Source organism: Cyclopterus lumpus, chromosome 15 (assembly GCF_009769545.1).
Source record: "Cyclopterus lumpus isolate fCycLum1 chromosome 15, fCycLum1.pri, whole genome shotgun sequence".
Taxonomy (NCBI): domain Eukaryota; kingdom Metazoa; phylum Chordata; class Actinopteri; order Perciformes; family Cyclopteridae; genus Cyclopterus; species Cyclopterus lumpus.
The window spans coordinates 16,140,806-16,165,777 of record NC_046980.1 but is presented as its reverse complement, the minus strand read 5'-3'; the positions used below and the strand labels follow the sequence as shown (position 1 = coordinate 16,165,777).

Below are 24,972 nucleotides of genomic sequence, written 5' to 3'. Positions count from 1 at the left end.
AACCCCCACGCTGTCTGTCTCGCTGGATAGATATCCGATGGCTGGATGGCTGGATGGCCTATTGAGTTCTGTTTTCCAAATGATTTGGCTTCAGTGCATGGAAAGTGATAGCGTGTATTTGTGCCCATGTGCATGCATCCACTGAGGCTTTTACGTGCATCTTCCAGGGGCATCTGAATGTGCCTGTGTGGTGGCAATGTTCTTTCAATTATTCCTTGCCTAGAGGACTCTTATGCTTCAGTGATTCTTTTTTTTCTTTTTTTTCGCTGCGGCTGAATGAGCAGCAGGCTGTCACAGCTCCCTGGGCTCTGACTGACCACAGCCAGGATGCAAGCGTGGTCGGCTCGGCTCTGCAACATCACACAGGGGAGCTGTGGGAGCTCTGCACCCTGTGAGCAGAGTTGCAGCTCTGGACTGATGAGCACCACTTTGTCAAACAGCCCCCTCCTCTGCTCAATGCCTGTTACACTATAGTATGTTGTTCGCTTCCAAATGAGGCTCAGGTGAGGAGCAAAAAAGGAAGCAGAGATAGAAATAGGGATTTTTGGTGGATTCATTCTAGACATGAATTGTGATAATAACACTCCCTCGCTGGTTGAAGGAGTGAAGATGCTCTAGCGGGCTATTAATATGTGCATGAGCCAGGACATATTAAATAGGTCTCATCATGGTGTCTCTGACATACAGAGCATGCTATTATTATGCACCATTTGGGAACAGATGATATTGTTGGGGAAACTCACCACTGAACAGTGCCAAACTATTTTATTGCCAGAAATTACAGAAGACCACGGATGAAAAAAAAAACTGATTATCTGTAATATATTTTGTGTGTGAAGGTGCCACGCAGTGTGTATGACATGCAGATGTTTAAGCTCTGACTGAAACCTGCCAATTGCATCGCCTTCAACTGTAACTAAAAGAATAATTTCTTGCAACCAAGATTAGGCTTTTATTATCTAGTGAAAGACAACATATTAATGTCTGCGTATGTGTTTTAACGATACACTAATGATTATGTGTGTACTGTATCCGTGTACAGTCAGACCCTAGGGGGGCTCCTCCCCAAAGAGCTGCAAAGCCACAGCGCCATACATGGAACTGAGGAGACGGTTAATGCAGGTCCCCTGTCTTGGTTAGTCATGGAAGGCTGCTCAGATTCTTCCCTGGAAGCAAGCGAAGCATCTGTCAGGCAGAAACAGACAGACTGTGTGGAGGGGGACACCACCATCTGGAAGCCATTCAGCCTTAAATTCTGTTTTGTTTTAGAGACCATATTAAACACCCCTTAGACTGTGACCTTTAAAATAAAACAATAACCATGTTTACCCAAAACATCATTATTGTTTCATTTAATTTAGCCTTCCCTTTGAGGCTTCGGGGAGTGTTCTGTTGAGACGAAATAACAAGGATTTTAGTGCTGAGGGTTTGGTGGCATAAAGATACAGCAAGCATTTGTGTTGTTGACTAATGATCTTGTGGCCAACTGAGCCTCCTTTTTGTTCATGCTTTGACAGGCCACAATTTGTTGCTTTTCAAGAGTATCTGTCATTAAGCTTTCTTGCAGCATGCAGCGGACTGTCAGCTGTCAGTCTGGACAGTGACAGGGTTGCAGACTGCATCTAGTGTCCTCCTCCCTTACTCCCAGACGGCCCTGGAAGTATTTTGCAGTCATAACACGCCAGCTTTGAGGAAATCCAGCAGGGAAGCCACAAATTGCCCGTTGAGAAAGATTCTGAAGGCCAAGTGGATTGGAGATGAATGGTGTAGAATGATAGGATTAACCACCCTTCTTTGTGGGCTCATTCCAAGTCTGCTAGAAGCATTAGCTCCCATTCATTTCCCCCGACTGTGTTCCCAAAATGCATTCTTGCAAACAATATCTTCTATTGACACAGCATACACATGCTGCTTGAAGATGACAGCTGATAGCCCCTACTCGACAATCTGTTTAATATGACAGGGACAGCAGGTGAAGAACAAACACTGCATCACTGTGATAAGTGAAGATGCCCCCAAGGTGTCTTCGAGATAGACACCACACTGGGGTTTGTGAGGGCAGATTGACTTTTTGGCTGACCAGTTTTAAAAGCTCTCTTCTGTTTTCAAGAATTTTATGAAACACTCTGTAGATAACTTTTACTGTTCAACCTTTATTGATGTAGGTCACCGGTGATATTTGAAAATGTGTTTTTTACTGCAGCATTTAAGTGCACTGGAGGGTTTTTGTCATTATTTATGTTTCCAAATACTACCATATCAAACTTAACGACTTTGTACTCCACCCTATTCCATTTTGGTTTGCCGACTCCTCAAGTGATTAATTAATTTTCATGTATGCACTGAACGGATCGCGCACAAACTTTTCCTCTAGCCGCTTCTCTACCCTTCCTCGTAAATTATTGTCCGTGAGTTCAAGCAATTCCAGATTTCATTATATAATGGCTGAGAGAAGTATGGAGGCCTGCTTGTGCACATACTTGGCTTCTGATCACAGCAAAGTAAACTGTGCCATTAATTGGGATAGAAGAATGAGAGGTTTACTGCTAATCTGCTTACATAACGCAATTGGTCTTTGTGTCTCTATCGCCCAGAATTCCATGAAGCTCATACTTTGGACTCTGTTCAATCAATTTTCTTTATGAAGATATTTGGAGAACTTAATTTAATGCAAAGATACAAAGAGGCAATAATACACAATTGTGCTTCTTAAGTCACGTGAATATGTGTTTCTTTTACCTATTTTTTGTCTCACATCTAAGCATATTGGTAATAACTTTTGTAAATGCCGTTCTCCTAACCATAAGATATATTATTTATTTTTTTCGAAATTTTAAATAATTAATTTGCCAGTCTTTTTCTTCATTCTGTTCTTCTGCAAGCATTTTCCGATTAATTATTCCCGTGTTCGTCCAGTTGAAGCTCTTGAGCAGAAAAAGACAGCCAGCTCGTACAGTGTGTGCTGCAGAGGACTTTGTGATCCTAATCCCCCAATCAACGATGAGCTGCAATGTGCAACGACTGGCTGACTGGTCTCCTGTTGCTCGTGGCCTATTTCCACATACAGTACCTGCATGCAACGCAAAGGTTAATTAGACTGAAGCTTTCAAAAGGTCACGTTGCCATTTAAATTAGCCAGTGCTATTTGTCTGACCCGAATCATTGGCAACACTGGGCCAATTAGATCCAATTACATTGATAGTGGTTGGGGTGGTCTGCCACCTAGTGTAAATGAATGGCCATTGGAGCCCAAATTACCCCAGTGCCCTGATTCAGGAGTAGGAGGTCTGGGTATAGGGAACCGCCCTATCACCTTCCCTTGAAAATCCTGTCAGGGAAAAAACTATGTGAGGTGAAATATTAGAATATGTAAAATGTGACATTTCCACACACCTCGAAAGGGGTAATCACAGTTGATGCGGATGGAAGAGGTAATCTCCTGATTGTATATGTGGAGTGGGCTGATGTGAGCAGGCTAGCTTCTTGATTACAAGCACAGGAAACCCATAGCAATCACCAGAGAGACTAAACCCTGTCTCCTACAAAGGCTACGCTACCTGGATGTTCTGTGAGGGAAATGGCAGCAGTCCTGTTCTAGATGAATGTGCTCTGACACTAATAAAGGCTCTTCAAATAATTTAAGTACTAAAGCACAGTCAAGTTGTATAAGACTCAGGCTCAGCACTCAGGCTGGTTTCACTTCATGTTTTTCTCTGCTGCTGTACCTTGCTGTGAGGAGCTCCTGGAGACAGGCTCCTGAATATCTATGAGGCTCACATCCCTCTTTGGTACTATCTGAGAATAGAAGCGTCAGATCGCAACCAACTCAGGGACCGTCTGAGGAAGTTGTTGATTAAACAGATGTCTTTCCTGCCATGCGTCATGAGACAAGTACACCATAATCAGCATGCATTAATTAAACATATCCGAGGAATGTGGGCAATACAGGTGAAACAAAAGGCATTTATGTCTATCTTTGTCCTTGCTTCACAACAAACCTCTGGTTTGACGTACAGAGAATACAAACAGGAGAAAGGCTCAGGGATCTACCCAAGGAAAGAATAGTTGAGTGACAATTAGCAACATCTCATACAGTAATTTGTAACAGCGCTGATTTTCAAAGTAAGTCAAGTCAGGCAGCTTTTGGATCGTATTGTTTCCCGACAACTAGAGAAGAGACAGTTCATGAACAGCGTTATCTTGTTTGCTTTGAAGCCTCCTCAACTATACACGGTCTCAACAAAAATAACATTGTTTTCGGTGCTCACCTGGAAGCCTGCTTTTCCTATAGTGGGCTCTCATCTGTTTTGAGTTGTGCTTGAGTCTGAATGTCATCAAATATTTCCTCCACCACCTGATAAATGCTTCTCTTTTCATTAAAGGAGCTGGGCAGGAAAGGAGCATGTTAAATACATTACATGCAAAGCAGGCCTCTCTCAAAGCCCAACAGTTGCTCCTCAACTGAGTCATTCCCAGCAATCTCTCAGATAACAGATTGCTGTTCATCTGCAGCAGACCTTGGCAGAATGAGTTCTTGTTTACATCATTATAGTTAATTACCATGCAGAGTAAGTCCAGCCAACAGCGCCTGTACTGTGTGTTTAACGTGCGTCAGTGAAGCCGGACAGCGCTGTCTCACTCTCCGTCATCTCATTACTAGTGCAGCACTATCCCCAAGGTAATGCCCCGTGCTGGTCCAGTGTGTTTGGTCATCCTTGATTCTATGCCAGTGGGTGGTACTATCCAACCAGCATGTGCAAATGAATAACTGGGGAACCCTTTTGTTTCTAGTCATGTACAAATCATCCCGTCATTGTCTACCTCCTATTGGCCCACATATCTTGTTGATACATTATGCTGCTATTGTGATACGCATGGAAACGTTTTTAATTTGACACTCACAGATGGATATTTTAATTATTATTGAGGGAATAGTAATGAGAATGCGGAATCTGTGCGTTCCTCTCAATGCACTTAATTAAAGTTGCAAGGGGAGACGTTTAACATGACATCAGAAAAAAAAGCCCTTCAGACGGTTATGCCTTAAAAAAGAAACAACATGGGGTTGTGAACATGCACTGTATTCACATGAATTAGCTTTACCACAGATGTGAGTCCTACCTTTACTCCAGTGTTGGATCTAGTTCCTCAAAGCTCTCGCTTTCTCGCACTCTTTCATTTGCAGCTTTTAAAAAGCCAGGTGTTGAACCCGGTGACGACCTTGCCAGGTCCGTGTCCATGAAACTGGAATTTCCTGGTCTATCACAGGGTTTCATTTCAACAAGCTTGCACCCAATTATCCTTCAATCATAGTCGCCGGTCATACAGATGTGTTTGCTTCGAAGTACAAGGTCTCTCTATCGGGGTTTGACACACAAGGGACATTTCTCTGGCTGTACACATGAAATGTTTTCAAGGTTATAAATCAGATAAAGATGAAAGTCACCCATTGAATAATTGTCTTTTAGCAAATATGAGCATGGCACCAAAAATGAAGGTACAGCAGAGAATATTACATTGCCACTTCAGACAAATTACTGCTGTCATACTGCTATAGGTTTATCTTTTGTTTATTGTTTATTTGTTTATGCACAATGGGACCTGCATCTAATGCCACACTTCTAGTCTCTGCTCTGAGATTATTCTCAGCTATTCACAGCAGGTTTTCTTCAGATCGTTCATATCAAGCCTTTTCCTCACCATAAAACAAACTGAGCACAGCTCTTTACTGTGTTTTGTTAATATATTGATTTCTGTGTGTTTCATCAAAGAGAATGCATAAGGCAGAAGAAGGCTGGCAGGTATTGGGAGTCTTGGGGATGTTTCTAGTTCTTCGTGTGGTTCACAAGTGCACAATTGCATGTCTACATTAAGGGTACGTGCAGTCAGAAATTAATATTTGTAATGTTCCCCATCAGCTTGGCACATATTTATGATCAGCGTTGTTTTGTTTGATGACAGCAAACTGGGAACGGTGCATACTGTGTTGACCAATTGGCCCGCCCATATGTATGCTTATTAATGAGAACATCAAGACTAAATCCAGACTCAACAAAAAATCCTCAACACTCAAGTTGTGTCCACAAACGTAAAAAACAAAAGTCCTGTCCTCTCAACATGCTGTGATCGAAACCACAGCAGTCTTCCTGAGGGCTCAGGTGAATGAATGACTGTGTGTATTGGCAGACACGCCAATGTTTATGCTCTCCTACATAATTCTTTAATCACAGAGCTATTACCCCACACATACACCCAGTTTAGTGCCATTATTATCTCCCAAGGTCACAGCTAACGAGGGCTGACGCACTGTGCCTGGCCTGTGCTGATTGACTCACAATTTTAAACTGGCTCAATCTAGGTCTACTCAGCAATTCAGGAGGCAATGCAGCACCTTGCACAGGTTTATGGGGGAGATATATTAGCTCTAACAGTGTTGGATTGTCTTGCTTTGATGCTGCCAATTGCCACTGCGGTGTAGGATACTTATTTCTGCCCCAGCAACTATTTTACCCGACACCTGATTTTAAATGTGTAGTCCTTTAGTTAAGCCCCCACCTTCCACATTATCTCCTGTTCCAAGTTAATTAAAAATGTTACGACATGTTAGCATTAAATCATTATGAAGTAGGCCTCCTGAAGTAATCATTTCATGGGGTAATTTAGCAGATTAAACATTTCTTTCATTGTCAACCAGTGACCTTGATATCATAAATGTCACACTCACCTTTTATGAATGATGCCGCAACTGTCAAGACCGTAGACCAGATTTAAATTTTAATCAGCTATTACTGTACCTATATCCAGCCTTTTAATTTAACATGCACACAAATCTAGAAAGCCCAAAGGTTTACTCACCATGTAATATGGTGAGTAAAGGGCCTGCCGGAGCAAACACGGGTGAATCTTGTTTCGTGGTTTGACTTTTTGCGCACTGTTTGGAATGCCAGATAAACTCCAGATCTCACTCAACTTAATATCTAATATCACATCCACAAACCCCTAATGATGACAATATGCATGGATCAAATGTGGCGCTCTTCATCATTAAGGCCTTAGTCCCCTCACAGGAGAGCAAAGAGCGTGAGATGAAGACCATGGAACAAAGTAAGTATGTATGAGATGCCTTTTACATGCATCGGGTAGAATACTAAAAGCAAATATCATAAAATTTGCTCATATTTGCTCCTGGCATTCTTTTTTTTTGATTGGCATTGGGTTTCCATTTCATCCAAACTCACACAGAGAGGCAGCGAGCAATTAAAAGAACAACCGTGCTACAGTATTTCCCTTTCAGCGTTGCAGTGAAGAGGCTCCATTATGAAGTGATTTGAGATGAGTATACGCATAAGATTGCTTTTGCTTCATCATGGCTCCAGATTCCTAACGTGCAGTATTATTGGCCACCCAGCTGAGCTCGGTCCTGCAGAGTCCTTGGCTTTTCCGGAAGAACGCTGAGTCATGACGAATGTGTATGTGTTTGGCATTGAGCTCCGTCAGGCATAATGATGATGACCTACATGATGGTCTCTTACCCAAGCATGATTATGATCCACTCTAAATACTAATCAGGCTTCTTAGTATTGATAAAGAGAAAACAAAAATAACTAAATCCATTGTGAGCTGATCCAGTGTTTTCTGTTTCTTTCGTTCCTAAGAAAAGTCATTGTGACTGAACTATTTGATGACATTATCTAACCCTCATGCCTATAAAATGATGCAGTACATTTTTGCTCCAAAAACATGTGATGTATTGGGTGCAGAGAAAATGGTTTTCCAGTTTTAGTAACTAATTAATGCTTTATCAATATTCATGAACTCCACATTTAGAAAGCTGTAATTAGCTGTATTATCCTCTGGCCATTTGTGGGGGGAAGCGTTCCATATAGTTAAAATCAAAGCACAGCAACAACTCTAGTTTCTGACCAAACGGTACACTCTACATTTAAAGCATTCCAGAGGCACGCGGCACAAGACAGGACCCCTTAAAACCAGCACTTAGTCTGCATGGGAGATAGAACGAGCTGGATGGACAGTTTCATAATTCACAGGAGCCACCTGGTGATTCTCTCAGTCACCTTCCTGTTTCCTCTCAGCCAGCTGCTCCCTGTACTCCCAATCAATCTGCAGTGCCCATGCTCCTGCAATTCACCGTGACCTTGAGTGCCGTGTCCCCTCTCTTTCGTTTGGGATGTTGGTGGGTTTTGGGTCCCTTTTCATTCCTCCTCATTTAGAGATGCACCTGTGCTCAGACCAAGATAGAACCACAGTGAGACGCGGCTCTGGGATTTGACTGCGTTTAACAAAAATCTTGCACAGAAAGTAGCAGACTGCCTCTGAATGCTTCTTTTGTTACTTCTTCCTTCTGTTGCATACGTGTACGGTGCTTCTTCTATGTTTCATGTGGTTGTTCTAATTGCCTCTTTATATGAGTATCGATAAAGATTAAAAATACAGCACCTACATGTTTTGACAATATCTACAGTTTTTTTTAATGCAATAGATGGTTTTACATGTTGAATTAAAAATGTTGTGTTCAAGTGGGAACAAGCCATCATATTCCTAATAATGATTATTTTGCAGCTAAGCAATTACAGTTACCTTACGGAGGAAGTACTACTTTTATCCTAAAGTCTCTAAGAGTCAGTTTCCTTTTCTTTTCTTTGTTAAATTCTGGAGGAGGTGGGAGATTTATTGTTCTGCTTGGTTGGCCATAGACATGTATTGTCTGGGCCAAGCTCGGGTGGCATAGTAGCTCCCTTCATGGCCCCAGTGTGACAGAGCTGTCTCTACATGAAGGTGACCCTCTTTCTCTCTGGATCCTCCACTCTGCCCAGCTTGCCTGTCAGGTCCTCCAGGCGACATGGTCTATTAAGCACCTTAATGATGACCACAGCCTCATGCACTCAAACACTAGACCCTTACTACTTTATACCCCTGTGTATATCTTAAATGCTGAATGTATGGTAGTGTATGTATGAGTATATGTTTCCTCTGTACAATCATAATTGTAAAAAGGAGTCTAACTTGTACCCAGTTAGTGTCTGAGGGGATATTTGATTAGGCCTGGATGCTGGGTGAAATAAATCTCCTGTGGGATTTAAAGGTGGATACTTTGAAAAGGCAATCCTTCAGAAGGCTTTTAGACTCAATAAATCCACAAACGCCCCAATGTTTCAAAACACTGCCTCATACTTCATATCCTGCACTGTAGTGCAAATGTGACAGGACTACTTGAAGATGACAACAAGCCTTGGGGAGCACTCCTACCAACACTTTCACATCTGTTGATCCCCCATATCCCTGTAACTGCCACAAAGTTTCCTACGTGACGAGGCAGGTGTATTATGTGCACTCCCCTTGAGGTTGCCAAGATGAGACCATGAGGTTCAGATGGCAGCTGCTGGGCTTGGTGTGTGTACATTTTCAGTGGAGTGAAAATGTGGCGACAAGGGAAGAGATCAAGCATCCTCGCAGCAGTTCATCTCATCGTCATCACCTTCATGCAGTGTTTACATCCGGTGTCCACCGGGAATCTGTGTCCTCCTGATTCTCAAACAGCGTGGATGAGGAGCAGAGCAACACTGCCACCATGGTTCAATTCAGTTCAATTCAGTTTATTTTGTATAGCCCAATATCACAAATTACAAATTTGCCTCAGAGGGCTTTACAATCTGTACACATACGACATCCCTGTCCCAGGACCTCACATCGGATCAGGAAAAACTCCCCAAAAATAACCTTTGACAGGGAAAAAAGGGAAGAAACCTTCAGGAGAGCAACAGAGGAGGATCCCTCTCCCCGGATGTTGTAGGGCCAGAAATTTGAACGTGCATACCACAACCAGTAATATTCAAGTCTTTTGATACATCATTTACAATAATGGGGAATTAATTTGTACTGCAGCCTACAAAAAACACTTTCGTCTTTGTTTTCTATGATGTCCATTATGTGATTTCAGGGACACTGGAGTGTCTTAGGAATGTTAAATACTTTGAGCTTTATATCTTGCCAACACATTCTTTCATTATCTATATAAATCTCCAATTGTGTTACATTTTAATTTAGGAAGGAAGGATAGAGTAAAACCTGGATAAGCCCTTATCTCAGTTTTATGTAACATATACTCATATAGATAGAAGATAGAAGTTGGTGAGTCAATAAAACAATAAATAAGCAGTTATATAATAATCTAATGATGATCAACACCCTGAAACAAAACGTAAGGTCATCAGTTTGATTGTCACTTGTTTCCATCACGGATGGTCAGATGGAGTTCAGACATCTGTGTTATATCTCTTCAGCTGAGGTAACTTGGTTGTTTCAGAAATAAGTGGCTTGGTTTTACAGGTGTTCTTGTAGTGTAGGAATAACCATGTTCATAACTTCAAAGTTGCTCAGGAGCAGTAAGCCAAAAGACAAAAAAAAAGCACCCAAACAAAAATCGCTTTTTGCCAAGTATACATAACATATGTCTGCATTACTGAATTCATATTCGGTCTGTATTAAATGTGATAACTGAGATGCAGCCTAATATTGTTCCAGACAAGTAAGGCTAAAAGCTCATCAAAGAAAGGCGCACAAACCTGAAATGTGCTTTCACATTGTCACCTTTCAAGAGCCGTTTCATATGAAGACAAAGAGCCATTTGTTTTTGCCGTAGGTGTGAATATCATTAGACCTACTGTGAGTGCAATACATGCAAGGAGGAGCAGTTGCCTTTGCCCATGAGACAATAAAACACATATGGTAATGAGTCGACAGCATGACTAATAGCCTCCAGTTTGAACCATGCGCCCATCTCAGCAAAATGCCTGATCTCTTTTAAGTGAGCCATTACATAGTTATCAATGAGCCTGCTTCACCTTTCATCTCTTTAAGAGTGGAAGATGTTGCACCCAGAAAAAAAGAAGCACCTTAGAAAAGCAATTGGTTTGCATGTTGGATGAAGGATGAAACAAACACAAAATAATCTGTCAGTCCCTGTGTCCCTCCTGTCCCTAATCCTTCTACCCCTGAGTGTGCCTGCCACACCGTCATCAGAGCTTGGATCAAAGTGTGAGAGAATGGCCCACAGGTCTGCACAGGGGGAGAGCTGACCTACTCAGAGCTTACGTCCTTGGACCAAAGTCCTTTTAAGGGCTAGACATATTCATGGGAAACCAATTCTGTGCAGTATGCCTAAAATGAGCTTTATATCGCATCAGCAGTCTTGCTTTGTGGGCATTCCCTGAGGAAGTCATCATATCTAAAGTGTCAATTGAATAAAGACAATTTAGTCATCTCATTTAAAAGCTCTTTATACGGCTGGAAAGAACAGAGGTCAAAAACATGCATTATTGTGTTTACATTACATATATTTGTATTCCTGCCCACGGTAACGCAATCTTTATTACTCAAAGTGCATCCAACCAGTATACTGTAAATTGAAAAAACAGCGGCCTTGACCTCTCATCCAGCTACCGTTAATTAGTGTTCGTTGCCCTTACCTCTGGGCAACCTCAGATTTATGGCTCTATGTTGTGGGGAGCTTTAAAGCGAAAGTGCGCTGCATGGAGATTCTTTAAATGCATATGCGGTTAATCTGTGAAACTGAAATCTACCAGCAGTTCAGAAAGTAGGTATCAAATAGGCTAATGCATTTTAACATTGATTCATTAGACATTGCAGTACTATTTCTTATGTCTAACTTTTGTGCCCCATACTTTGCAATCCAAGGCCCTATACAGTAAAATGATGCATTCAGACTCTAAAGGGATACTTGGACAGTTTGGGATTATTTACCAATTTACCAAGCATTACGCACAGTAAGAAAATCAATATCAATTTCATCCCTGCACATTCAGTCCATAGATCAGTCACGTGTTTAGCCTGCCCCAGCACAAACACTGGCAGCAAAGGAAATAGCGAGCCTCCAACAGACGTTTAACAAAAGCCTTCAAGTTATCCAGGGTTCCCTTCACAGTGCGCTATTCTTTCCCCAGGCTCATTCATCTCACCCCAGTCTTCCTGGGCTCATAAACATGCTGCAGCCCCACAACTTTGCATTGCAGGAGTTCACACAGGGATACAGTATCTATCACTGGAGTTGTGCAATTGGGATCAGCTATCATCAGTGTTGTAGAACTGAGTTTGATGAAGGCAAACACAGATCACCCTGAGCGTCCGTTAACAAAGAATTAATTACGTCCATTTTAATTCCCAGTTGCCAAACATATTCCAGGCTTTACATTTCGGAGTAATTATTCCTAAAGCACAAGGCCAATGAAGAAATCAGACAAATTGACTGTATGTTTTGGGATACTTATAATTGGAAAATGTGTTCCAATGGTTCAATAATCATGATGTACTTACCATGCCTCCAAGAGGTTACTGCTACGCCAGTATAGAGTGCTCAATTCGATTTGTAGTTAATGAGGCTGGGTCTCTTAACGAATGCTAGATTTTATTTTGTATGTAGTGCTTTGAGAAATGTGGTTCATATATTACCCAATTTTTTCAACGATAAAGTATGGCGTGTTAATTAGCTGTAATGTTGAATTAACAACCTGGTACATTCCTGCATGATACCATGTAGTCATCTTGTGTGGATGTTGTGCTGACAAAATATGACTTGCACTGTGCAGTCAAACTTCAAAGGTTGTGAACCGATGAGACAGTGGGAATGGCTCGGAGGCTGTAGGGAGTTAATATCTATTGGGATTTGTGCATTCATATCCGAACTCCTGATGTCAGTGAACAATAATGTCCTTCAATGGCAGCCTCTCCTGTGTTCTTGGGGACCATTGAGCTGCAGCTCAGAATAATCTCTACCTTCACATCAACCATATTAATTTCAGCAACCCTGCTGACCACATGTCCGTTCTCTGTGTTACCTTGTTCCACTGACTATAACCCCTGCACAATAGTGCATAGTCCACTACATGTAGTGCACAAATTACAAGCACACCCCTAACCACACTAGCTCATCAGACCTTTAATAATATCAATAATGCAGGGCAACAGAATGGAGGTCAGCTTAAATCATCAGTCATCCATGATCCCTTTAGATGTCAGCGGTGGTTGCTTGGTAGTTCTGTTCAAACAACATTGGTCTTGGGGAAGTTAGCCAGGCTTTTGTGACTGAATGCAAGCTGTTTCTAGACACACCTTTCTTTTCTAGGTTTAGTTTTCAACATGCAGCAGACATGATTTTCATCTCATCGGTCCTGACACAAAGGCAGGGACCATGCAGCAAGTCTTCATATGTATGCTGTTCTGTCACCTCAAAATTCAGAGGGAAGTTTTGGCTTTGAAGCCCCTTTTGATATGGTGCTTTTGAAAAATATTGAAGGGCACTTTGAAATGAAAATAAATGTCTAATTAGTAGCCTTACATTGGTCGGGTACCATATGCTGGCTTTCATGTTGCAAGACCAGAAAACCCCTTTTTTCCCTCTTTCTCTGATTAAATGTGCTGTTGAAATTGATTTGCTCCCAAGTTATTATTTTACTGTTCATTTAGATCAAATACTTGGGACTCATCTGCTCTTGCAGTACAAATCGTGAGCTATATTTTAGGATTACTGATAATTCTAACCTCCCAGCTCCATATGCTGCTAATCTCTACTGAGACAGTTTGACGTGGGGTATGGATACTTGAGAATCCACATATGCCCTGGTTTTACCTTCCATAGAGGGATACATGGCTTGGCTTGTCTCTTGCTCCATTTCATCTTCTGCATTTCAGAGGCTTTCTCACTTCGTGATACCTTATGAAACAGCCGTTTGATAGATTCAGACAGAATCCTCCTATTCCCGCTTTGATCATTTCTTTATGCCCACCTGTAATTTAGGCTTCCAAAATGCAAATGATTTCCAATGCTACAAACCATGCTCTACATTTCTTAAGCACTCATTAGAATAAACACGGGCTTTGGTGGCCCAGAGGCATATTGAAGGGTCTGTCTCCTCCACTGCTGAGTGTTGAGGTTCAAATATTCATATATATATATATATATATATATATATATATATATATATATATATATATATATATATATATATATATATGTATATGTTTTGCTCAGAATTACCAAAGATTTGTACCCTACATTTACTGCTTTCTTTGCTTCCATCGCAGAATTCAATCAAACTCCTCCTACTTTTATAATGTCACCGCTCTTACCATTATGACCATGTCAAGGTGACGATGTTAATCAAAGTAAAGTTCAAGGCTTTAAAGGAAGCGGATGTTAGATACTGTGAATCGGAATATTATGCTGATATTTAAATAAAGATTGAGGCGTTGGTCTCAAATGATAAAAATAAATAAAAAGATCAGTACTATAATGGCTCATAGGTACATTTTGGATGATTACCATTTTTGAATCATTATTTCCACCATGCAGTGGGACAATGCAGTCATGTTCACCTCTTATTCTGCAGAAATATTGTTCTTGATTGATAGGTAAAATTGGGAGTTTCCATTAACAGTAAATTACCAGCAAGCAAGAGTCGGATCAACAGTAGGGCTTTTCACAAAAAAATATGACAATAACAACCTGTTTCAAATAACGTCCTAGCCCTTCAATTGAGGTAAATATACTGGAATGATGATTCCTGATCAGACAACAAAGGCACAGCTCTATTACCATAACTGTCAGTCTGCGGCGCTCTCTCTCTTCTCCACAACGTCACAGATCAGCACACTAAGAAGTCTTGATGTCAGCCACCACTGGTATGCTAATCTAATCAATAAGTTCTACTCAAGAAAACAGAAGGCATCTGACCAGCAAGCATGCCTGCAGCTGCAGTAGCGGTACAGTGGAATAGTAGGAATACATTTTGTTATTGAGTTCATCCGACATGTTCGCTGCCTACTCATTTCCATCCTGTCAGTCATGTGTGGGTTACGCCGAGGTTAGTCAGTTTGTCTCACTGATGTGAATTCCTCTCTTTAGTCTTCGCCTCACTGTTGCTCAGTGGTCAGTAATATAATTTCAACTGATACTGAGCAGGAGTACTCATCCCTAGATATGAGCAGGCGTCTGGTTGCATGTGCCCTCAGTTCCGAATAGTATGATCTTTATGCCATTTTAAATGCTCCGTTTTTAACAGTGTGACCAGCAGACCTCACAGTGATATGAATAATAAAACAAAACAGTTTTCTACCCAAACTCGACATTCAATGTACTGCTTTGCAACATATACACTATATGTATGTTCAACTTTTGCAAGGACTTTACAGTTTTATGTTAACAGTTTCTTCTAGTTCCCAATGTTAATGACCATATTGTGTCCAAAAAAAGCCTCTTAGTGTACCTGTGCTCTGTAGCTTTGGGCTTCAGGGCGAACTGTGCTTCATCAACCATACAGCTGGTCATGGACCAATGAATCAAGCAGCCATCAGTCCAGTTGCTGCTTATATTTGCACCACTGCTCTGGCCTATCCACAGGCTTTAGCATTTACACCTTTTTTTCTGCCCATTCATCTCAATTCTGTCATAGGTTTAGTTGACGGACATGCTGCAGAGTCTTTATGTGCAGATGTGTGATAAACCCAATCATAGAACACCCTGAGCTTCATAAAGGGCAAACAGAGTTCATTGTGTTCAACAAAGATATCTATCTTTAGTCCAGTCCCAATACCGCCACTTGTTCTCCTGTGGAAGTGACAACTGCTTGAACCCTTTATGCACATCTTATTGCATCTGCCGTCCGACAGACTGCTTGACCGAATAAGCTGCAGTCCCCCAATATACACTACTGTATCTTAATGCATCAACCAGACTATAATCGTGCACATTACCAATTTATCGCTTGTTTGTTTACGTGCACAAAGAACTCTGATAATCCTTATTTCCGTCATCTTTCTTTGAAATGATTCATATTCAACATACACATTACAAAAGAACAGGTTTAGATTGCTGGCATATTTCAATAATACATTGCTGGCTCTGAGGTGGGACCATCTTCTTTATTTACATTGCTGCTGCAGACTCACGCTCACACACCACACTAGATACATGTTGATGTCAACAAAAACATTGTGTTAAGGATTATTTACAATTTCTATTGTCTGGGTTGTCATTTATTTCCTCTGTATGAGATGTTACCTGCTGTTGCTTAAGGACAGGAATTACTTGGTGGTGGCACATTTTCATACTTCATTGCTGACAGGACCGGAAAGTAGGACAAGCATGTTCTGTTTATTATTAACAACTCAGATTCTCCATCAGGAGAGTTGCATGCAAACATCTTATCCTTAATAAGCTGTTTTTCCAGAGGATTATGGCCAGTAATTGTGTAAACACAGCCAGTGATGCTGAATCCTTTAAGGACACTCAGCTATTATTGCGATAATAGCTACACTTGATCACGGCAGATATAAAAATGGGTGGTGGGACTCGGATGATTAGGCGGCAGGTTTCTTACCCTGTGCATTTCTCTATCCTCTATTTAGCATAATGACACTCAAACAATCAGCTCTCACATTAGAATATGGCGTGTGGTATTATGCAGAATTAAAGGGTGTTAATGTGTCATATTTGAATATCCTGATCTGTAACCAGGACGGGCTCTTCCCAGTAGCAGCAGCAGGTAGCAGAGTCAGACAGACTCCAGGCATGACCTACATGCTTAAAGATTTACAGCAGTCAACAAAGAGGATTCTCTTGGTTTCATGTTCTGATACTGTAAGCCCACACTGTACTGGCGACAGTGGTGAATAATAACATTCTTGTGGTCGCATTTGCACAAGGTCTCCCCTCACTGCTGTGATTTATAAGCAGAGCTTCCGTCTGCAAACAGGCTTGAAGGCTTCAAGCCACGGGGCCATCACCCTGTGTCCAGTGCTATTTACTCAGCCAGCCGAGACAAGGCGCTCCCCCGGCAGCCCTGCAGTCACTGTGCCTATGCAAGAGTTCCTTACCTGTGCCTGTCTCCTCATGGGAAGGCTATTTGCCAAAGGTTGATTCATCTTTATTGTGTCATTTCCTGCTCCTTAACAAATTGACTGAAAGCTGCAGGCTATCATGCCCTCGGTGGAATAACAGTGAATTAGTTTTATGAGCACTGTCTGCAAAACTCTAGTCACACTTTGAAGTGAATAAATCATTGTTTTAATAAGCGGTGGTGGTTGTGTCAATTAGAAAAATGGTAATACTTAAATATTACAGTAAATGCATGTGAATTATAATTAACACAGAAGTTTAGTTTTTCCAACAAAGATTACTCTAGCCACTAGGACTTAATATACTGTGAGCTGAATAAGTGTGCAGAGATGCCGAGAGGAAAGGTGCTCCACTTTAAAGTGATGTGATAGATTAGGGAGGAGCCTTAGCAACAGAATAATTTCCCTGGTGACCAATTTCTGAACAAACTCCCTAAGCAAAGAAAATCAGCAACAAGCCAACATGTCAGGCACAGCCTCATGCCAGGGCACAGGCGAACATGCTGACTCACTCCTAATGAGCAGCCAGAGATAGAAATAATAACCGAAAGCACGAATCATAGGTCACATATACTACTGACTGTCCTTATTAACACTGGACCGTATACAGTCTAAGCATGTGTACAGGTATGTACGCTAACAACTTCTAAAATAGCTTCTAAGGTGGCCCAGAGTTGATGTGAAAGAAGAAAGAGGATAAGGCTTCGCCACAACGTGGCTGCTTCTGCTCCGCTGTAGCTCTTTAATGCATTCACTTGTAGTATTCTTGGCTTTTATGCGGCTTTTACAAAATGTACTCATTAGCTAAAGCTCTATTTAATGTAACAGTTCCATTGAGGATTGACCGTCAACACTCATACTGTGCTTGGGAGTAAATGCGTTAGGTGCTCCCGCAGTAAACATGCTCCCCCCCACACACCTTGACATGAGGAAAGTTTTAGTTCATCAACAGCTGATTTTAGCAAAACCCAAAGAAGCTTATAAATAATATTGACTATGTTGATATTTACAGATATGTATCATTGGTAAGATTAATAATTGATGCATATCTTAGTGTAATGTATTGCAGTGTGTGGCTTGATTATAGATGAAAAGAAAAATGTCTGCCGAAATGCTCTCCAGGCTTTCCAGTTTGATTGGTTTTATACGGCTTTTCACTTTTTGCAATAAATGTCCTTTAAACAAAAATGTGTCAAGTCTTTACAGCATCCCGTTAAGTGATTACATAATACATTTTCACACCAGAAAGATCAAGAACCCCTTAATGGATCAGCCAGGGAAGTAATAAAAAAGATGTTGTATTGATGTTAAGGTGTAGTCGCCATCCGAGCAGAAGTTCAAGTTGACCGACATCGAGTCCTTTCAGCTGAGAGAAGATAATGAGGCTTCTGGCTCGGGATCAGTTTGGCACCTGAGACTGGCTGGAGGCTTTGACAGGAAATAAGGCTCTGAAGATTAAAATCAGTTGACTTCCTCCTTATTATTACACAGCTTCTATAGATTCCTCCTGCCGAAATAAATCTTGATTCCTGTTTGTATTGACTGCTACCAAATGTAGAATTGGCATAATTTAGCCATTGAGATTTTCACTGAGTATACGCCGTTTCAGTGTACAGGTATTCATTTGGACATCCTTTGGGGTTTTCAAATACAAAGCTGTTAAAATCGAACATCCAATTTGCACTCAGTTTTGATTTCTTTCTGATACCATTGATATATTTGCCCATGTTGTGTTCTCAGTCTCAATATGTGCCATGGACAGCACTTGGCAGTGGACAAAAGATGTCTATGCTTCTCTACGCTTCATCATCTGTGGTTTGTGTCATCTGGAAAGGTCAAAGCTTCGGTAAAAGATTTAAATCATCCTGCAGAAGAAAGATTCACCTAACCTGAAAGTGGGTAAATAAGAACACAAACAGAGACTCATTCCTCTCCGCACAAAGCAAGGACAAACAGAGCATTGCGTTTCAAAGCGGGTGAGTTTGTGTTGCTTTAGAGAAAAAGGTCTTCATATTTCATCTTTTTTTAATCAGTTATTTACTTTCAAAATATGTGAATTGCATTTATTTCTTCTCTCAGTTGAAACGACTCCCCAGAATAGAGCCCAGACTTGTTTGTGTAATCATCCTACGAGCAGACATGTATTTGTTATCCTTCAGATCTATTAATTGTGTTTTCAGTTCCAAAATGAAATGATCTTGGCACTTCTGCTGGCAACAGCATGTTTCTAAATATGACTTGACAGGGTCAGTGTGGCAAAACAAACTGTTGGGCTTAGTTTTGGCATGGGAAGGATTTTACATATGCGTGTTATTCTTTGATGAATCTCTGTAGTGTTTTGTTGAGCTATATTAATTCTGTTATGAGCTGCTAGTGGCAATTGTTCCCCCCCTTTTTTTAATTTGTCATTTTATTATATTAATGTTGTGGCCACGCCTTTTGATGAATGCTGGAACTAAAGTACATATTCAGCATCTTTTGAGGACAAATGGGACCTTTGAAAAAAATTATTTCTCTTTAGTGTTTATTAATATACTATATTAAGATGAATGTGAAATAGGGACGCATACAGCGAGGCCTATGCATCATAATATATTTACTCACAGAAGTAGAAGTAGAAGAATAATGAAACTATTTTCAGCTGTAAAGCCATGCTTGAATAATATGTCTGCTGCAAAGTGCTACAAAGCAAGAACTATTACAAGGTGGTTACATTTTGTAATCTTTTTGGGAAAGACAGCCATAAATACTTGTAGGTTTTTGCTCTTAATATTCATAATATGCATTCTGATTCTCTGCGTGTCTGTTTTGTTTTGTGTACATGTCCATAGCCGCCCTTAGTACTTGGTGGGATATTATTGATTTCTGCGATGGATCCAAATGGGGCAACAACGGCTTTGTGATTTATTCTTTAGTTTTCTCATCAATTGAATGAAATTAGCTGAAAAGCCTCCGGCTGTGATGTCCTTGTTGTCATTGAGACCCAGCTGAGTTTGCATCTACTTTCTACAAAATGAAAGTTGTCTATTTAGCTATATAAATTCATTAAATTAAAGACATACATCAGAAGGCTGAAACTACATTTTGTGTGAGAAGCAGCCTCAGGCCCTGGTTAAGGCACTAAAGAGAGGAAGAGACGGTCTGTGCGTACGTTTAGCCTGGCGGCGACAGACAGGATCAATCGACCTCATTGTGATATTCAAGTGCTGGAGATTAGTAAGCAGCAAACTCTACACGTACCTTTGAATTCAAAGTCTTATCCACCGTTTCCTCAAGCAACATATGCAAATATCACTGTTATGGACATCAAGTATGGCCATTAAGTATTAATGGGCCATCATGATCATTGGTGCAACAGGGCATGATAAGATGTCCAACAGCCTCTTTAATTCAGCGGTGTGATCGTGATAATCAATCTAGTGTTCTATGTGTGAATGTGTTCAAGTCCAGGAGTAATTTCATGTGTCTGTTTATGGAAGTCAAGAGAAAAGTACCTTCTGTGTGTGTGTGTGTGTGTGCGTGTGTGTGTGTGTGTGTGCGTGCGTGCATGTGTGAAGCTGGTTTACAGTGCAGTTCTGCATTAGCATTGCAGGGATTTGTGCAAATGGTACTGTAAATTGCTCCTCTTGGGATTGAACAAGTGAAGCATTAGAGGTAAACAACACATACAAAGGTAAACAGTAGGTGTGCTTTAATGGCTACAGTGTAATGTAGATGTAGTGCTAGTGCTCAATGAGATGGATAAAAGTATCTCCTGTTTTGTCCTGTTTTTTCAATCTATGTGAATATGTTTTAACTTTTTCTTTCTCTGTCTTTTCTGCACAGGCCTTCCCATGTATATCCACAGGCATCTATGGTAAGCTGAATCCTTCTTATTTACTTTTTAAGTTTGGGATTTTCATTCATATGCTATCATAACAGTCTGCACACACAAGCTTAGTCGTAGAGACTTGGCTTAAGAACCTGAGGGAAGTCGGTTCAAGTCCCTGGACGGACCAAATACTGAGTGTGGACTGGCAGCTGGAGAGTTGCTTGTTCACCTATTGCGCATGAGAGCAAGGCACTGCATCCCAAACTGCTTGAAGTGCTGTGCTGTGGCCCAACCTTCTGACATAGCTCTGTATTTGTTGCATGTGTGTGTGTAAATCAAGAAAAGTGAAAAAATGAGTTTCCCCAAGGGGACACATAATTATACAATATTATATTTCAAATGGGAGGGGGTTACAGGGTTTGTCTTTGAAGAAGAACACAGTTTGTTGTAACATACCAACACACACGTTCACCTTACTGTTGTTGTTGCATAAAGACACAAGCTAGTATGAGGTGAACAAAATGTAGAGCCTGAACAATGCTTGTGCTCCCTCATATGACCAGACCTGATATGCAGCAAGGCATCGCTGGCAAAGAGCTTGTGTGCTAATTAGACTTAAACAAAGTCACATTGAAAACATGCCAAACTTGGCGATATAAAGAGGCTTTGAAGTTGTGACGGCAAATGATGCTGGATGCAGAGAAACAACTGGAGTTTATATAATATATTAAACTGCCTATGCTGAGAAGACATCATTATTTTCTCCTCACTCTTCTGACTACAGTAGACACCATTCATTGAATTTCCACACAAGCTCTAATAATCACAGTGGGTGCTAAATATGTAAGGATTAATAAACATGCTAATTTTCCTTCGCTGTCACAAACAACAAGTCAGCAGCAATACAGTTCTATAAAAGCAGTCTCAACTCTGCTATTTGTATGAGATATATTTGCTTTGAATAATTGAAAAGGACCAAGATGAATATTTAGTGAGCCACGGTTATATTGTTTTGAGAGAAAAAAGGCCAATAATGAGCCTGCAACTGTTAAACCTGACCAGGGATCTGTAATTGTTTGCCAGTCATCTCACGATAGTCGTTCCGTGATCACTCTCAATGGTCATATTACAACCACGGTAAAGAAGTGCATTTTACAAGACCAGGTGCTCCCTGTGGTGCAAACACTGTTCCCACAACATGTTGCAATGTGCAGTACATATACAAGGATGATAATGCAACTGGGCCCAATGGTAAACCAATTCAAAAGTTGTTTCCTAAACACACAAAATGAACTCTCCAGGCACCAAAGCTAATGATTTTCAGTTTGGTTTTTCACAAATATCACACATGGCACGCAGCCTTGCCTCTGTGAGTTGCATTGTTGTACCATATCTTATTTCTATAATGCAAATAGTCAAGAACACCCAACGTAAAAATCCAAACTGCAATCTAAGATAACAAATATTTATTTTAGCCACAAATAATAGTAATAATAATAATACATGTTATTTATAGCACCTTAAAATATACTTTACATGGTAAAGACAAACAATAGAAGCAACAACAAAACAAGAAAGATGACAATAGTGAGAAACAAAATAAAACAACAAAATGCAAATTTAGATAAATGGGTTTTAAGTGCTATTTTGAAAGTGGCGAGTGATGGAGAATGTCTGAGGTGATGGGGAGAGAGTTCCAGAGGGAGGGGGCAGCAATGGAGAAGGCCCTGTCCCCCATGGTTCAATGCTTCGGCAGAGTAGATGGGGGTAAGGAGGTTGGCGTCTGCAGATCTGAGGTTGCGGGTGGGAGCGTGTTGGTGCAGGAGGTCAGAAAGGTTTGAGGGGTTCAGGGTTGTGAAGGGCTTTGTAGGTGATGAGGAGAATCTTGAACTGGATTATTTGCTTTATGGGGAGCCAGTGGAGGTTTTGAAGGACTGGGGTGATGTGATCTCTGGTGCGGGAGTGAGAGAGGAGACGAGTAGCTGAATTCTGGATGTGTTGTAGTTTGTTGATAATTTTGGTGGATGTGCCGTACAGGATGCTGTTGCGGTAGTCCATTCGAGAGGTGATGGAGGCGTGGATGAGTGTTTCTGCGGCTGAAGAGGAGAAGGAGGGGCGTAGACGGGCAACGTTTTTAAGATGAAAGAAGGTGGTTTTTGTGATGTGCTTGACACGTTCAAAGGGTTGTATCAAAGATGACACCAAGGTTACAGATGTGTGTGGAAGCAGGAGCAGAGGTGCCATCGATGCAGAGGGATTTGGTGGAGATGTAAAGCTGTGTGTTATCGGTGTAGCAGTGTAAGTGGAGACCGTGGTGGCATATGATGTTGCCAAGGGGGAGCAAGTAGAGAATGAAGAGGAGGGGGCCGAGTACTGAACCTTGTGGGACATTGAGGGACTGGGGCTGCGTCCGACTTGGATTTATTGATGATAATGAACTGTTGGTGGTCGGAGAGGTATGACTTGAACCAGGAGAGGGCTGTGCCAGTAATGTGGAGGGAGGACGGGAGAGGAGGAAATTACTGCATAGTGCTGAAGGATGTGCTTGGTTTTGTGTTTGACTGCCGAACAAATATATTGTTTGAAGAAACACCTTTTGGAAATGCAATCATGCACTCCTCTTTCCACAAGAAGGAACAAGGATTTCAGCATAAGAAGAGTTTAAGACTAATAACAACATCCCAGAATATGACTGGGAGCATGCGTTAGGATCATGGAAGCCTCTAAACCTAAATTAAGTTAGGATTTACTCACTGTATAGAGTAGAATAATTTATCAGCAACAAAAAGCCAAACAAAGTCATGCAATCTCCATTCATTACTCTTCCTCCTTTATCAACACACAACATACATACTTACTGATTAGAAAATCACTAATTATAGAACTCGACAAAATGCTTATCAACCAGCGATAAACACACTTCATTTAACTATTTTCATTTTCTTTTCGACCCAATTTCTGGGCAAAAAGCATCTACCACATTATTAACATACTTTAATAAGGAAGCAGAAAAATAGAAATAGCTAATTATGATGCACTTAAGTTCAACAAGCTGTTTGTCTATTCAAGACGGATGGAACCACCATACATCTGCAGGTCTATATGTAAAAACACAGTCAGCTCATTTAAACTTCCATGCATGTGAATGCGTTTGAGATAGTCTAAGTGGCCACGCATCGTGATATATAGCATAGCATACACTTGTTAGCTAAGCTTGGTGTGTGTGTACTAAAGAGAGCCCTCAGGCTTATAAATCACTAGATGTTTATAATTATATTCTGGGCTGCAGAAGAACTCTTCCCTCTCGGGTGACTGAACATTTTCCAGTTACTGCTTATATGCAACTCCCAATCATTTCTCCTCACCATCTCCCTCTGCAAAATGGTCTGTTTTCTGCCACTTATCAATGTGTGCATCTCAAAAGGGCTATTACTGAAGTGTTAATGATAAGAGGGGCAGATGTTTTAATTTCTTTTAATTTCATCGCTTCCTTATGTCTCTTTTACAGTCATGATAAGTAGAGCCGTCATTTCTGCAACATACATTCCCTCTTCTCATATTATCCTTTCTTGCAAAATAAATTCCTCCAGCAAATTTTCCATTCATTTGAATGGCTTTATGTTGCATTGTCACTTGTTTCTGTTAACGTTAGTTTGCCAGCACACAAATTGGTGTGAACTCACAGTCAAATCAAGTCAAATCAATTTAATTAATTCCTCTACCACAAATCATAAATTTCCTTCAAGGGGCTTTACAATTTGTCTGACCTGTTAGTTTCTGACTTGTTAGTGTCTGACTCGTTAGCGTCGGAAATGTTAGGTTAGGATTGACTCGTTAGTGTCTGAATTTTTAGGATTGACTCGTTAGTGTCTAAGTTGTTAGGATTGTCTCCTTAGTGTCTGAATTGTAAGGATTGACTCGTTAGTGTCTGAATTGTTAGGATTGTCTCCTTAGTGTCTGAATTGTAAGGATTGACTCGTAAGTGTCTGAATTGTTAGGATTAACTCGTTAGTGTCTGAGTTGTTAGGATTGACTCGTTAGTGTCGGAATTGTTAGGATTAACTCGTTAGTGCCTGAGTTGTTAGGATTAACTCGTTAGTGTCTGAGTTGTTAGGATTGACTCGTTAGTGTCTGAGTTGTTAGGATTGTCTCCTTAGTGTCTGAATTGTAAGGATTGACTCGTTAGTGTCTGAATTGTTAGGATTAACTCGTTAGTGTCTGAGTTGTTAGGA

The 24,972-nt window shown here is 40.9% G+C and overlaps 1 protein-coding gene across 4 annotated transcripts in view; it reads left to right on the top strand.

The window, feature by feature from the left end:
* Nucleotides 1-24,972, top strand: part of macrod2 (mono-ADP ribosylhydrolase 2) — a 368,778-nt gene that overhangs the window by 249,000 nt on the left and 94,806 nt on the right. For all 4 annotated transcript variants that reach the window (XM_034551877.1, XM_034551874.1, XM_034551876.1 and 1 more), the window contains exon 7: nucleotides 20,755-20,785. In XM_034551877.1, coding sequence (XP_034407768.1) covers nucleotides 20,755-20,785 — 31 coding nt within the window. The remainder of the gene's footprint in view (nucleotides 1-20,754; nucleotides 20,786-24,972) is intronic.